General features: G+C 39.6%; 2 protein-coding genes across 2 annotated transcripts; one reads left to right on the top strand and one right to left on the bottom strand.

The window, feature by feature from the left end:
• Nucleotides 1-160: 160 nt before the first annotated feature.
• Nucleotides 161-1,980, bottom strand: LOC117540401 (vacuolar protein sorting-associated protein 37D-like). The gene is made up of 4 exons (XM_034207063.1): nucleotides 1,852-1,980; nucleotides 1,609-1,780; nucleotides 1,455-1,528; nucleotides 161-1,101 (listed from the first exon to the last, which is right to left on the bottom strand). Exons 1-4 carry the CDS (start codon nucleotides 1,942-1,944, stop codon nucleotides 685-687), a joined length of 756 nt encoding a protein of 251 aa, XP_034062954.1. The 5' UTR covers nucleotides 1,945-1,980; the 3' UTR covers nucleotides 161-684.
• A 3,784-nt stretch (nucleotides 1,981-5,764) lies between these two features.
• Nucleotides 5,765-13,503, top strand: camkk1b (calcium/calmodulin-dependent protein kinase kinase 1, alpha b). Its single transcript, XM_034207079.1, has 17 exons — nucleotides 5,765-5,861; nucleotides 7,633-7,952; nucleotides 8,064-8,111; nucleotides 8,199-8,252; nucleotides 8,345-8,396; nucleotides 8,479-8,588; nucleotides 8,794-8,830; nucleotides 8,925-8,946; nucleotides 9,071-9,159; nucleotides 9,494-9,693; nucleotides 9,889-9,942; nucleotides 10,032-10,105; nucleotides 10,950-11,037; nucleotides 11,132-11,260; nucleotides 11,748-11,851; nucleotides 12,817-12,867; nucleotides 13,217-13,503. The coding sequence occupies exons 2-17, from the start codon at nucleotides 7,713-7,715 to the stop codon at nucleotides 13,344-13,346; spliced, it is 1,482 nt and encodes a 493-aa protein (XP_034062970.1). The 5' UTR covers nucleotides 5,765-5,861; nucleotides 7,633-7,712; the 3' UTR covers nucleotides 13,347-13,503.
• Nucleotides 13,504-15,927: the final 2,424 nt, after the last annotated feature.

The following is a 15,927-nucleotide window of genomic DNA, read 5'->3' as shown; positions in this document are numbered from 1 at the left end:
TTACTCGGTAAACTAATTGCATCCTTTTGATTTCTGTTGTAATGACAGTCTTAAGTGTGAGTTTAAGATGTGTGTCTACCTTAACAAACAGGCCAGACTTCTCTGTCCATCAGCGTTTATTTATATCTTCACATGAAAAACGTTCAATCACCTAAATATAATACTTAAAGACAGCCATAGATGAATTGATCTTAGGTAAAGTGAGTATAGTTTAGTAAGTAACACAGTGTATAATACTCCCTTACAAATACAATTATTGCATTCAAAAGTTTGAATAAATAAATGTATAAAATTAATATTAAGCTGGTAAAGGATAAGCTCTTTGTATACCAGGTAGCTTGTCAATTGTATTGAGAGATCAATATAATGTATCATTACCTTTAAGGGTACATTCATATATTATAAATATAACCATGTTTTGTATTATTAATCTGACTAATAATCTTTAAATCACAAAATAAATGTGAGGCAGAAGAAATTTGGAAAACGCAAGTAAAGCCCCTTTAAAATCGTACTTAAGTAAAGCACTTTACTGAATTCACTTAGTTACTCCACCGTTTAGTGAAGACACAACCTATTCGGGGAAATATGGAATGTCGTTTTAAATCCAAGGCTTGATGCAAAGTCAACTTTACCCACTATCTTGAATGAAGTGAAAACCTGTATCTGAGTCAGGATTAGACTTCATTGTGGTGCCTGTTGATGCCTCCTCTTCTGAACCTTCAGAGGCGGAAGACGGACAGGTCTTGTGGGCCATCTGGGGCCTCGTCCGTGCACTCGAGGACGTAGAGACACATTGTAATCATGACAAAGCGGTAAATGTTGTAGACGGTGAGCCGTGTTCACATGGAGGCCAAAGGGGAGCAGGAATGGAGGGTGGCAGCAGGCTGGTAAGACAACAGCTGTGGTGAGACTGCAGAGGCAGGTGTTGGGAGTGCCAGGGTGCATCTCACCGAGCCATTGTGTTGATTCCAATTCAATAACTTCCTGCAGCTTCTTCACCAGAACCATCCTGATGTGTTGGGCTTTCCGTGAGCCCAGAAAGGAATTCAGGAAATCTGCCAGCAACGTATTCCCCTCTTCAAACCTCTGACACAGCATCTGTTAAGAGAAGTATCTCATTATTTCCAAACAAACAATGGGCATCATGTTACCCCAGCTAAGACATCTCCTTTGCTTCTACAAAATAAATATTGGCCTCTAAAGACTGAAAAAAACTAGGGTGTCACACAAACATAGCAGCAGTTCAAACGTTTAGTGTGTTTGTACAGAGTAGGAGTTATGAACTCTTATTTTCTCAAAATGCTTGTCTTTTTGTAAAGTGTATTTGCAGAAGAGACCCATAATGGTATTATTTATGTGTATTGACACACATTATTGACATGTTAATTGAATATTTGTGGTATGTGAACACTAGGAAAGAAAATATACCAGAGACTGAGGTCAATGCTTACCTCACACTCCTCCTCTGCATGGTTTACTTTTTTTAGGAGACTCCACTGAGCACAATGCAAACTGGATTGTTCTGCTGCAAATGTAGGAAATGAAACAAATTAGGCACACAGTTTAAAAAACTAAACTAAAAACAACACAAATACCGAGTCTCACCAAGTTGTTCTTGTTTGGCCTGGGTGATGTTTTGAAGGTGTTCCAGTTCTTTGTACTTTATTGCAAGTAGCAACTTAGCATCTCTAAATTTAGGTTTTTGAGAAAGAGCGACTTTGGCTGTTTTCTGATTGGAAAGCAGCATCTTCTCTGCAGCACTCTGCAGCCCCTGAACCTGGAATGACCAAAGATAGTTCAAAAAACACTAAATGGAAAGTTTTATTTTACATTTCGTGAATGTCCCACCTTATCGCTGCCCCTGATGATGTGTCTTATTCTGTCTTCATCCTCCAGCAGCTCGCGCAGCTCTCGGGTCCTCAGAGCGGCAAAGTGAGACATGATGCACGCGGGATGCTCTCTGCTTCTTCAGTTAACTTTGCTCCCTGTTCGTTCCACGTGCATCCTGCCGGGGCGCTATGGGAGCTGCTAATGCTGCGTTTAAGGGCTGTCGGGAAACTAGACGGTTAGAAGAACCATAGACAAATACAGATGACATATTTTAGGTTTCCCGCAATAGTTTCAGAAATGTCGTCGTGGGAGAAAAGAAAACATACGGTGGTAATAGTCTGAAGTTTTGTTGACATCCTCAATCACACTTACTTTCTGCTTTTGCTAAATTATAAGCGAACAACACATTATGTCATTACCGCAGAGTCATTGTCCGTATGATGCTGAAACAACCAATTAGACTTGATTTGTATTATTTCTCCGTTACAGTTAGGTTTGGACTTTTCTTCTGGGCTTCATATCCGGATTCCACACTACAAAAGGTAAGTATTTCGAGGTATAATTTAGCCCCAATTCAAGGTTATAAAGAAATAAAGAAATACATTCAGTTTTCAGTTTAGGATTGTAGGCCTATTTGTGTTCATGGTGTGTCTCGTTGTAGCCTACTGTCTATATGGTTGTAGCCTAGAGACAACCAGGCTCTAGGGGGAAAAAGCTCAAATAATAGTTATAAGTGACACTTAGATCAATTTGCACTAACTTTCTGTACCTGCAGGTTAATGATATTAACAATATTATTAGGAATATAAATATTAATAGTATAAACAATATTGGTCATGTTAATACTTTATTGTATAATGATGTTAATTACATGTTATTTATTTTAATTATATAATTACGTACAAATATATCATATTAACAATAATAAGACAGCATGCTATTTTGCTAAATGTTTTGCAAACATTTTTTGTAATTTATTGTAAAATATATGCTTTTTAGCATATCGTCCCCTTAATTATTAATATTGTGAAAAAGTCAAACTTTGTCTCTCTTATATTCATGGTATATCAGAATAATATGTTAAATACAGTTTAGTCATTTAAAGGAAAAGCAAAATATGTTGTTGTAGGTGTTGTATTATAGTGTGTGTGTGTGTGTGTGTGTGTGTGTGTGTGTGTGTGTGTGTGTGTGTGTGTGTGTGTGTGTGTGTGTGTGTGTGTGTGTGTGTGTGTGTGTGTGTGTGTGGGTGTGTGTGTGTGTGTGTGTGTGTGTGTGTGTGTGCATGCTTTAGGACAGTGTTTCTCAAACTTTTTGATACCAAGGACCACTTAAGTTAAAGGGGACCTATCATGCAAAATGCACTTTTGTACGTCTTTTATACATGAATATGTGTCCCCGGTGTTCCAGGGAACTCACCAAGTGTCAGAAAACACAACCCTCTCTATTTTCCTCCATACCCAAATCTCTAAAAAAGGGGCTGCAACGGATCTGATACAGACTGATCCAGATTTAAACACTTTACTGACGTCAGTAAAGTGGCGCTAGGGCTATTGGTCAATTCTCCACCTATCAGGGAATGAGAGGTTGGGCCACGGCCGGCCATTGCTGCTCGAAAGCGCTGGAGACGCTGTAGTTCATATGTCAGGCCTGTAAGTGGCGCTGTAGTCTGCCACAAAAGCAGCGAAGAAGATTTCCCTTGCATGGTTGCCATGGTTGCCCTTCTGTTTATTCTGCGCTGTGGCTCTTTTCTCCCTCCCCGAGGCATGATTTTGCGCCTCCTGCTTTAAAACAAATGAATAATGACTCTATATAATCATATGTAAGGGATAATGTGCTGCGACGCGGTCATTATGGGGAAAAGAACACCGACAGGCTGATTAGGAGCCCGATGTGAAGCGGAGGGATCTAGATCGGCATGATCTGAATGTGCAATGTGCACATTATCCCACTTATTACATGGCCACATTCTCGACAAAGTAACGACATGACTCCCAATATTAATTGAAATGCTTTTATGGATTTAGAAAATGATTTTATTGATTTAAAAAATGGTTGTATACTGATTTAAATTGACATGCATCGGCTAAGAAAAATAGTCCGTTGTTACTGTTTGAACCATGGTTTGAACTAACGTAGCAACGGCAGGAACTGCTTCGATAGTGTTTTTGAGGAGCTTTTTTGATTACAGATTTGAAAACATCGTTGCTTGCTTTAAAAGTAGCACAATTCATTATGTCAAACCTTGAAAGTATCTAGATATCCCTGCCCTAATGCTTTTCTAGAACAGATTACAAATCGCCTGAAAATGGTACAAACAGGTGGCAACATGTGTGACAAAGGTGTTGTGCTGGGCTATATCATGCAATCGAGATTGAAACTTAAGTTCGCTCCATTGCGGAGATATTCCCGCGAGAGTGCGGAAAACTTAAATGTATTTATTTATTTCAAATGTGAAATGTTACCAATATACTCATGGACCACTAGGGGGCCAGGGTCGGCTCTAGAACAAATCAAATGGGGGGGCAATCATTTACCAAGGGGGGGCACACACTGCCGTCAACAACCAACACACAAACACCAACGCAACTTCAATTTAAAAAAACATGCTGTAAAGCTATTGTCTCTCACACACATTGCAGGGGTGTAGTGCTATTTTATAGCGCACCTATGACCTGTGCATGCACGGTTGTGGCACGATCACCAAAACAGAAACATATGGACATAGGCCACCATATGAAAAGTGTGCAAATGTATTTAGTATCCTATCCATGTGAACATGTTTTAGGTGGGGGGTGGACCTAACCTCCTCTAGGAGGGTCTGGGGGCATGCTCCCCCGGAAAGATTATTTTTTAAATATTGAAGTTAAAAGCATCAATCTGGTGCACTTTGAGAGCAAAATTAAGAGATCTATGGATAGTCTACATCTCTCAGCATCCATATGAAACATAACTGTAAACAGATTTACTTTTTCTTTATGGATATTTTACTAATCACTCCCCTTTTAAATGGTATTCTTGTGTTATTGTCCTATAGTATTTCATACCCGTTTTTCATTTATTCTCTTATTCTTTAATAGGCTAACTATAATGATCATATAAAGGTAGCCTATTCCTCGCAAATACTTGTTTACATAAATGGTCACCAAACTGTTTGAGACCCACTGAGATAACTTACACTAAAGTGAACTATCTAAACACTGAGAGAGTCCTTACCTCACTGAGCTGACGTTATAAGATCCTCTCAGTCTGACAGGAGAGGACTCTCCTCCACCTTGGTGTAGAAACAGCTCTTTATATCCGTTAGCATAGCTAGCTAACCAGATGCTAACAACAATATTCCACATTACCGCTCGCGCACTGACAAAATGCGCTCGTGCCACACACAGAGAGCCGAGCTTGAATGAAACACAGAGACCCATGTACTTGTACTGTACTGTATATAGTATTATTTTCGATGGCTTTACTGTATAATCAGTGTAACAGATGGACAGATCGCCACTGGGCTTTCATCTAAACACACAGCCACGTAATGATAACAAAACAAAAGTCGGGGTCATTGGTCAAGCAACACACCAATCAGAGAGCAGCAGTGAGCACACCTCAGGCTGTGTTTCATATAAAGAATAAATAAAGAATACAAATGTGTATTCTTTATTTCTGATGTATTTCACACAAAAAACTTTTGGTGGAAACGTTTTAATTTATATGATTAAAAAAAAAACGGCAATAAGGCTTACCCACCCTGCGTTGGGGGGGGGCACAGTGACTCATTTGGGGGGGCATGGCCCGCGAATGACCCCCCATGACGCCGACCCTGTAGGGGGCGCTCACGGGCCACCAGTGGTCCGCGGACCACACTTTGAAAAGCCTTAGGATAACTGTGGCTCAGCTATATGTAGACTCAGTTAATCCTTAAAGACGTCAATGCTGCTCTTCAGTGAAAGTCCTGCTCTGAGACACAGAGGAGACTCCTGAGAGAAACATGCAGATTAACCCGAACAGATATCAACACAGGACACCTCCACTGTGTGAGTAAAACAAATAATTCACAATATATTTATGATACAGTAATGTTTTTGTGTCATTATTAGTATTATTAGATTAGATTCAGGTGAGTTTAAGGCTGTCGTTGACTAGAGTAGCTCTTGTATTTTCTAATTTAATTAAATGTGTTGTAGCTTAACATGTTGCAAAGGCATATATTTATTCAAAGAATATATGTTTGGATGTTACAACAGTTTTGTTTATTGTGCAAGTATCATAAATTGTACTTCCCTGTTAAAGCTTCCTTGTTACATAAGAAGCTTTTCAGTACTCCATGCTGTATTTTAGGCCACCGTGAGCTGTGCTGTGTGAGTCTCCTTCTACACTGGTGTCACAGTGTGATATTTCTTATTTTCTCTCTTCATATTATGAATGTTACCTTAATTCTTATCTGAGGTTTTCATCTTTTATACACAATTCATGACAAGAATACAACCGAGCTTTAAAGCTTCGAGCTGCCCTTTGGAGCTAAGAGGCTCAAACACTGAAGGAATACACTGAATAACGCATTTTATTATGATGAATATTAATCATGGTAATACAATATAGCCAAACCTACATTATACAGCAAATATTGTTATTTGGCAAAGCAACAAAAACACAGGCTTTATAATACATCCATTATATAGGTTTCTACCACGTGTTGTTGGTATACTGTAAGACAAGAGTATACATGTAGTTTGCTGACCATTTCTGAGGTTAGTTTGGTATTTCTCCTTTTTTGGCGAAAGATTTATGCCCCTAAATACACGTGTCTCCACGTTGCCTGATTACACCTGTTAACAGTAATGTGTGTGTGCATTTGAGTCCTAATTACAGTCATTAAAAGCACCTGTTTCGTTGTAAAGAAATTGATGTAATTCTTGTTTAAGACAAATATGAATGGACTTTAGAACATCTGATTGATCCATTTAAATGTTGTGGCCCATTAACTAAAGAAGTTTAACCTTTTTGTTTCTGCCAAGCTACTTTCTTAAAAGAGTACTCCATCCGTTTAGCGTTGTACTGTTCTAACTAAAGATTATATCTAATTTATCCGCAGAGTAAAGTGGTTGGTTCTTCTGTTTTCAATTGAACAAAGTCTGTTTTTGTGCTATAAACTTCACAAAACGTATCATAGTATATGGGTTATTTGAAAGATCTAACATAGCCACTTTAATTTGAAATCTTAGGAAGAGTAAGGAATATTTTAGTCCAATAGTTAGCAGTACTTTGGCAGTTCCAATATCTGTGACACATTATGAGATTGTTGGGTGCTTTAAATGGGAGAGATGTTGATAACTTTCAGGTTCATACTTGTATTATGTGTTTCTTTTTGGATTAGTTTACATGCTTTAATGTTCAAAATGCCTGTCTCTTTAAGACTCCAAAAGGCCCAATCTGCTGTGATTGACTTGCTTGGGAAAGGTGGTGCACCTTGGCAAAGGTTGTTTAAAGCTGTTGGTAGATAGATCAAATGGAAAGTGGTATAGTGAGCCTTAATGTGACATAGTTAGGTAGTCAAATCTGAACAGCTTTTTGAATCGTATATATTTTAGCCCAAGCAGCCAACACAAAATGTACTGTGTTATTTGTGTTGTTTGATGGTAGATAACCAATGAATGTTCTTTTTGAGTGCAATGAATGCACTCAAAAAGGGATCAACATTGATGCAGCAGAACGGGAGATATCATCTTTTTTTTTTACAACGTTTTTTTCTTCCTTGCCAAAACCTGGCGCCTCATGTACCTCCATTTTTGTTCCCACCAATTTCAGTGCAGAGATGCTCTCTCTGGTGATTTCAACACGCCGGCTCTGGGTGGTTCATCTGTGAGGGAACAAGGGCCATAGCCACCATGAGTGTTGAAATTGAGGGCAGGGCAGAGCACGACTCGGAGCACAATGGTGAGTTGGCTGACATGGTGGCAGACATGAACGTGGCCGGCCAGCGCATAACCCTGCCCAGTGGCTGCAAGCCCGGGCCCTCGAGGACCACCAGGGTCTCAGACAGGAAGATGTCCCTGCAGGAGAGAGGGAGCCGCATGCCCAGACAGCCCACCATCGAGACCAAACGTGTGTCCATCACAGATGCTGAAGTGAGGAAACTTGAACTACAGAAATTAACTATATGGACTATTGGATTTCTTTTAAGAGAATTTAAAATGTTGGATCATTTATTGATCGTTTATCTTTTTTATTTCCTGTAGGATTGTGTCCAGCTGAATCAGTATAAGTTGAAGAAAGAGATTGGGAAGGTGATTATCATATTCATCCAATGAGCAAACAAAAGTGATGACAATTATTTACAAAGCTGTTTTCCTTTGTTTATTTTCACACTATAGGGTTCATATGGAGTGGTCAAATTGGCTTATAATGAAGATTGTGAGAAGTACTATGTAAGTTGAACCTTATGAATTGAGCACTCATGGTCCCTGTGTTTACATGTCCGTTTTACAATAATGTCACTTGCTTTGTGTTCTTTATTCAGGCAATGAAAGTTGTTTCAAAGAAGAGGCTGATGAAGCAGTGTGGATTTTTTCGTGAGTGTCTAAAAATAACAATTAAATGCATTTAGTTTGTTCCTGATGAGTGGGTGTTGATGGTTTTTGTGTATAATTTCAGGCCGAATGCCTTCTAAAGGACCAAAGCCTGCGTTTCCTCTGGAGAAAGTCTACAAGGAGATCGCCATCCTGAAAAAACTGGACCATCATAATGTTGTTAAGCTAGTGGAGGTGACGCTATACTGGGAATGACTTGATGTCACCAGACTATGTTAACTAATAAGAATTAAACACATATTGGTGTATCAAGATGTAGGGCATTTAAAACACATAAAGTACTATAATGAATTATGCCTTTAGTAGAAATTACTAACTAGACTTCATATATCTGTGTAAACCAGTGCAGAGAGACTTCAGAATTGACTGTGTCTTGCAGGTGCTTGATGATCCTGATGAAGATGGACTTCACATGGGTAGGGCACATTCATCTGTTTTACAGTAGCTGGGTTAGTACAGGTGTCAACATAAAGTGGGGGACTCATTTAATTCTGATTATTTGTATTCAAGCCTTCGATTTGATGACAAAAGGGTATGTTTGTGCATTTCTTTTTCTGTCACAGTCCCAAACTAAGATAGTTTGGGAATTGAAGTTGAACAATTATGATGTATAATATACATTGACTTGTTCCTTCTCCACCTCTCATGTTGGTCAGCCAGGTGATGGAGGTGCCCACAGACCACCCTTTCACAGAGGAGCAGGCTCAGTTTTATTTCAGAGACATCGTCCTGGGAATTGAGTACTGTAAGTTAACAGGATTTCATTATTAAGTAAACAGAGAGTTAAAAGATCAAGGGTACTTGTAATCTTTGCTTTAAGAAACATTGCGTTGTATTTAAAAACGATGACACTTTCTAGGCCTACTTGTATTCTCTATGTCTTGGGATTCAAGACTAATTGTTCAAAGAAAGATAATTTAATTATGGCTGTTATAATGATCTATGACTACACTTACATTAAGTAAGATTCCCCACAGTTTTCTGTACCTGTCCTAAAATGATGGCAGAGCTGATATTTCTCCTCAGCAGATAATCAACACGTTCACTTATTTGCCTGCTTTACATACTGTCTATCACAGTGCACTACAACAAGATCATCCACCGGGACATCAAACCTTCCAACCTGCTGCTGGGGGACGACGGTCACGTCAAGATCGCAGACTTTGGTGTGAGCAACGAGTTCGAGGGGACGGACGCCAACCTGTCATGCACAGCGGGGACGCCAGCCTTCATGGCCCCTGAGATGGTGACTGAACACGAGCTGAGCTACAGGGGGAAGGTGAGACAAAACTTCTTCTGTTGGCCAACTGGAAAGACGCAATGGCAATTACTGAAAAATATTATGTTTTTGAGGTTACTCATTATATCAGACTGTGTTTCATTGTGAGAAAATATAAAGAAATTACGTCCAAACGCCTATGGAGAGCTTTCCAGTAATGACACAGCCCTGATAAATACTGTGTCTGTTTAACAGGCATTAGACGTGTGGGCGATGGGAGTCACACTCTACTGTTTTGTCTTTGGAAAGGTAAGAAAAATCACAGCATGTAGAATAAAGAGGACGTTGATGATTTCATTACACATTTTAAGAATGTCCTTTTGTGTGTCCCGTTCCAGTGCCCTTTTTATGATGTAAACATCATCTCTCTGCACAACAAGATCAAGCACAAACCTGTGGCGTTTCCAGATACGTAAGACAACTTTCAACACATTAAGATAGCACCATGGCTATATGGCTTGTTATCTAATATTATTCATGAGCCAAAATATTATATCAGAATATGTTCAAAACTTATAGTGTAAGTATTTTGTCAGGTCTGGCAACAACTGCCTCTTCTTTTGATACAAAACTGTCATCAGATATTATATTGAACTGACAAGCAGCATTTGATATTCTCTTTCGTCCGTTCACCGATTTTCTGTCTCTGCTCGATGTCTTATGATAATAGAAACTGTAATATATTATGTGTTTTAATGTCACACCTATTGAAGTTAGCATCGGAGCAGTTATTTTCCTTTATTATTCCCAATACCTTTTCCACTGATGATATTTTGGCTTGTCAAGCACAGGTGGAATTAATACAATTTACAATAGCTCTATTTCAGAAATGAAACACCGGTGTTTGACAAGAAAGATGTCCGCTGTGACAAAGGTCCATTCATATTCACTTCATTCCACTTTGTACATCTTGGTTATTGTTAGGAGGGAAAGTGTGCCCAGTTTGGGAATGTTATGACCTTTGTACAGTTCCTGGCCTCCCCTTCTTGATCAGGAAGCTCCCAATTAACTCTTCCTATCCAATCAGTGGCACCTGATACATGTACAGAAGGCCCTCCTTCACCCGCTCAAACAGCGTAATCTCTCTACGACACATTGTTATTTTACTTTCATTTAAAAATAAAAATGTGGTTTATCCAGCCTATTTTCTCCCTTCTTATTGTTTCCCCTTTAGCTGGGGTTGTAACAGGAACCTTCTAAAATAGTTTTATTTGCAAAAGCATCAAATCATGTTGACCTTGTTTTATTTTTTACAGGCCATCGATAAGTGATGCTTTAAAAGGGCTCATTGAAAGGATGCTGGACAAAAACCCTGAATCAAGAATCACCATCCCTGAAATTAAGGTGACTGGAAAAGAACATCTGAATAATATTGTTTAATAATATAAGACCAAAAATTCTCTAACAATTTCACATTTTCATAACGATGCTATTAAAGCTGGATGCGTGGGTGACGGAGAACGGCTCTGATCCTCTCCCTCTGGAGGAGGAGCACTGCACGGCGGTGGAGGTCACTGAGGAGGAGGTGCAGCAAGGCGTCACACTCATCCCCAAACTCTCCACGGTGGTGAGTCGCACAGGGATCCTTCTCTGGTCAATATTCAAAACTTTAATGAGCAAACATTGCTGCTAGTTTGAGTATTTTAATTAGAAAACTTGCAGTTGCAATATTTGCATTTATTTGAGCTTGTTGCTTGAAAGCCTTTCCTCAAAAATATATTCTGTGGTTTGAAAAAACATAAAGGAAAAGGCATTTAAATGATACAAAGTCTGAACCACATTAAGGGACAAATTGCCTTTTAAGTTGTAGAATTTAAATATGTATATGAAACAATAGTTGAAAGGTAGAAATTAAACAATTTGGGATGGTATTTAAGTAGAACCCTATGAAAAGTAACCCCATGACGGTTAGCCAGAAAGTGAAATTAGGATTTCATGTTAAAATCATACAGATTTGACCTTAAAATATCTGTATGTATTTTGGTGTGGAGACTTTACTGGCATATGAACATGTGTTTTCTTTCCATTGACTCTCTCTCTGATGTCCACTGCAGATTCTGATTAAGACTATGCTGAGGAAGCGCTCTTTCAGTAATCCCTTTGAGTGTCTGGGCGTTCGGACACAGAGGTCCATGTCTCTCCCTGGAGGTCTTCTTACGTAAGTGGCCTACTCTGCAAATCCTTCCTGCTCCGCTCTGCCAAACTACGATTAGGTCTCTTACAATACAAAACAGCCGGCAGATGCTTGGATGAAATCAGAACCATCAGTAACCTTCTTTGTGTGTGAGGTATTTGTCTCACATATTATATTAATATTATATTCACCATTATATCTAGGATATTCGTGCTTGAACACTGACTACCGTGTTCACTGTATTTGTGCTGGTCCTGAAATGAGCAACACATTGAGGGAGATAAAAGCATTTATTTCCCATTAACGAGGCAGTCTGTGGGGGGGCCGCTGGCACAGTTAATTAAACCTCCACATGAAGAGATGTGCAGCTGCATCTTCCTCCACACTCACCCAGGCCCCAGCAGCACTGCTGCACTGCAGTCTCCCACGTATAATATGTGGAAATCATGTATTATATATATTTTTTTAATTTCTTAGACAACAGCAAGAAACTTGAAACTAGATTTGAAAAGCTGAACAAATGCGTAGTTTTGCTTAAAGATGGAGATTAACGTGTTTTATTTTGATCTTCTTGGATGTATTGTATTACACTTTTCTGCATTTCGTCACACTTTGGGTCCACCTCTGTTTAACAATTGATTTAGTCATCATCTGTACAAATATTTTTGTTATAAAAACTACTGATGGATGCAACATTATTTAAGTCACTTTCATACTGAGGGTTTAATGAACAGAATGATACAAGTATTTAAACAATGAGCTTTAAAGTAGGTGGCCTTGGAGTGAAGCTAGCTATGCCTGTAGCTTCATACTTCACACTTACTAGAGACACGAGTGATATCAATCTTCTTATCTAACTCTTGGCTAAAAAGATTATTTATTTCTTCTTCAAAAGTTCTGATTATGCCTTCAAACAGCATAGACCCCATTAACAGAACTAACACTAACAAATAACTGTCGGCCTCTTGCATTACATCTCCTTCTTGCAGTGGCTCTTGGAGTTTACCGAAGGCCTCGCCTCAGCTTCCTCCAACCTTGAGGTAACATTTGAAAAAGGTTTAGCCTCATACACACCTCAGCCTATCAGTTGTTTGTTCAACCTTTAAGAGGATTAAAAGGCAAACAAAGCTCCTAACAACAAGCAGTATTTAAAGTAAATGGAGAAACAGGGCTGTTGTCGGCAGCTTTGTGTTGGCTTTGCTGTCTATCCTGTTTTATCTTGGTGTGGATAAGCATGATGAGCTGAGTTTTGAAGAATATGTACTCCATGACTTTTGTAGTCAAGTGTTACCTCCCCCCCCCCCCCCCCCCCCCACACTAATATACAGTATCATCTGCAATCTCACTTAGCGCCTTAAAAAACATGACAGTGTTTTTTTTGCCCCACAGGAAAGTCAGCAGGGAGGCGAGCAGAGAAGGCGAGTTAGAGGACTTGCATGAAGATGATACATTAAAAGAGAGTGAAGATGAAAAAGAAACATTAACACAGATTAAAAAAGAAGAGAGCTTCAATGGTTAATGCATAATACTGATGACATACTCTATGTTATAATATGGATAGTTAAATACATACAAACCGTTCAAAAATCTGATTTGATTGTATTTTTACATTTTTTACAGTTGTTGAGAATATTATTTGTCTGAATCAAGATAAATACATTTCTCATTATAAACAATGACTGAACAATTACAGATTTTTTTGTTTAAATGCACCATGACAGCATTGAATGAGAGACACTAGAGGGCAACCTTGTGACAACTCACATTATTATGTCTTTGTGGTGTTACTGCTGCCTCTTTGTTAGTTCTCTGTGTCAAGGAGGACATTAAAGGTCCCATGTCATGGCCATTTCTTCTGATCATAATTCCATTGAATAGATAAATATATTTATATTGTGCAATTTTCCAAACTCACATTGGTTTCTCATACAGCATCTCTTTATAGTATGCGTATTCACTCTCTGTCCTAAACGGCTTGTTGGAGCTCCTGCCCCCCCTCTGTGAGCCCAGTGTGCTCTGATTGGTCAGTTTGCCCACTCTGTTCTGATGAGTCCACCACCGTTACAGCGGAACATCAGTGATTATGTGTTACAATGGCGTTAGCAACCAGAAAATGACACCAGTAATGACAAACAGATGAGAATGCTGCGTGGGGTCTGGGTGCCGTGTTGGCTGGACGTTGCGCAGCTCGCTGCTGTGAGGAGGGGTCAGTGTGAGCTAGCTTACTGGTGTCGTTTCCTGGTTGCTGCGTGGGGTCTGCGAGACAGCGAGACATCAAAAAACTCAGCCTGAACTCAGCCTGAGCACCATGGACGCGGGAAGGGGGGGTGCTGAGGGGGCTGCAGCACCCCCATCTGCGAGGTCACTTCACTGTACCCAGGAAGAAAAAGAGAAATCTCTCGCGTTCTGGGGCAGCATAGACAGGTGTTTTCTGTGTTAAAGGGGTACTCGCTGCAGGGTGTACTTTGAGGTTTTGTGACTTTGCAGACCGTTTACATGCATAAAACGCTACATAACACACAAGGGGACGGGTAATAATCAGAAAAGCATGTCATGGGACCTTTAACATGTTGGCCATAATAACCATTAAATTTCTTAAATAAATGTTGATTGTTGCATGAATAGAGACGAATACTCAACATGTATTCTAGTCAGTGATTTAAAGATGCTCTGCAGCGCCACAAAGGAACACTTTTATACCAGAAAACGGTAGCAAGGTTTGATTTGTACAGTCTTAACTCACTCAAATGCACGTCAGACTCCAGATCAGTAGAGGGCGGCATTGTGTTAAAGATATTCACTACAAACTACAGTAGGAGGGCCTGAGTTTTATTCCCCCATAAAACAAAAAACCACCCTGACACTGGGGTACTTCCAACTTCAGCTACACTGCTCAAATGTTGATCTTACAACACAAAAAAGCATAACAAATATAGTTTTTGGTATATTTTAAGCTTTAAAATAATTGTCCTAGATTCATAACTGATTAACCAATATAAATAAATATATTGATATGATGACCAATATAAATGGAACTTGAAAATACTTCAACATAAAGATTTTCAAATGTGGATAAGTTAGAGGTATGATGATGCAAAATATAAAAGTGCCACGGACAGTCCACATCACAAAGTCCATGATGTGGCCTTATGATGAAGGTTTGAGGAGGCAGGTTTTAATATGCTGGAGAAAAGAGTGGGTTTCTCTGGAGGTGTGCAGCTGTAAGTGGAGCATCTCTGACAGGACAATGTGGAAAAGAGACAATGGCAAAAAGCACTGAGCAGAGATTAGAGGAGTATATTCTGTGTGACTATAGCTGCTGCTGGGACATTTCGCCAATACCTTTATATTGTCTAATCTTCACTTACTTACTCAGCATAGGTCGGCATTGATGTACAGAGCTGACAGAAAACCTTGTTTATATCCGCATCATATTGAGAGGTGCAGCCAGTGACACGTCCCAAAACCAGGAAGTAAGCTGCTGGTTCCCTCGACAAAAAGCAATGGGATTTCTCCACAGGGTTTTGGAAAATAGCTGGAAATAAGGTCTGTGGAAAACAAACCTGTTTGATAAATGCACGTTTTGTTCAGCCGGATAATCTCCACATGTCTACCCTACTTTTATAATTTTCGAATAATAAATCTAATCGATAGATTATAAAAGGGTTTTAGGCAGTGGCGGCGCCAGAGATTTTCTCTAGGGGGTGCTGTGGGGTAGCTTGACGTTTCATAGAGGGTGCTCAAACATTAAGGGTTTCCCATTAATGTACCGGGCGCTACAGTTGCATTTTCTACTGCAACACTCCCCACACGCACACACAGTGTACCCGCGACTGTTACAATGAAGGCTCGATAATCAGCTCACGGCATATAGGTGTAAGCAGGGGTAAGGTGCTATTTTTACAAGTGGGGGGTGGACCTCACCTCCTCTAGGAGGGACCTCACCTCCTCTAGTGGGGTCCGGGGGCATGCTTCCCCTGGAAGATTTTTTTAAATATTGAAGTTAAAAGCATCAATCTGGTGTTGTTTGAGAGCAACATTAAGAGATCTATGGATATACTGTATCTCTCAACATACATATGAAACAGAACTGTAAACAG

The sequence above is a fragment of the Gymnodraco acuticeps genome, unplaced genomic scaffold, assembly GCF_902827175.1.
Source record: "Gymnodraco acuticeps unplaced genomic scaffold, fGymAcu1.1, whole genome shotgun sequence".
Classification (NCBI taxonomy): domain Eukaryota; kingdom Metazoa; phylum Chordata; class Actinopteri; order Perciformes; family Bathydraconidae; genus Gymnodraco; species Gymnodraco acuticeps.
Note: the sequence above shows the minus strand (reverse complement) of the source record. Positions and strands in the feature narration are given on the sequence as shown.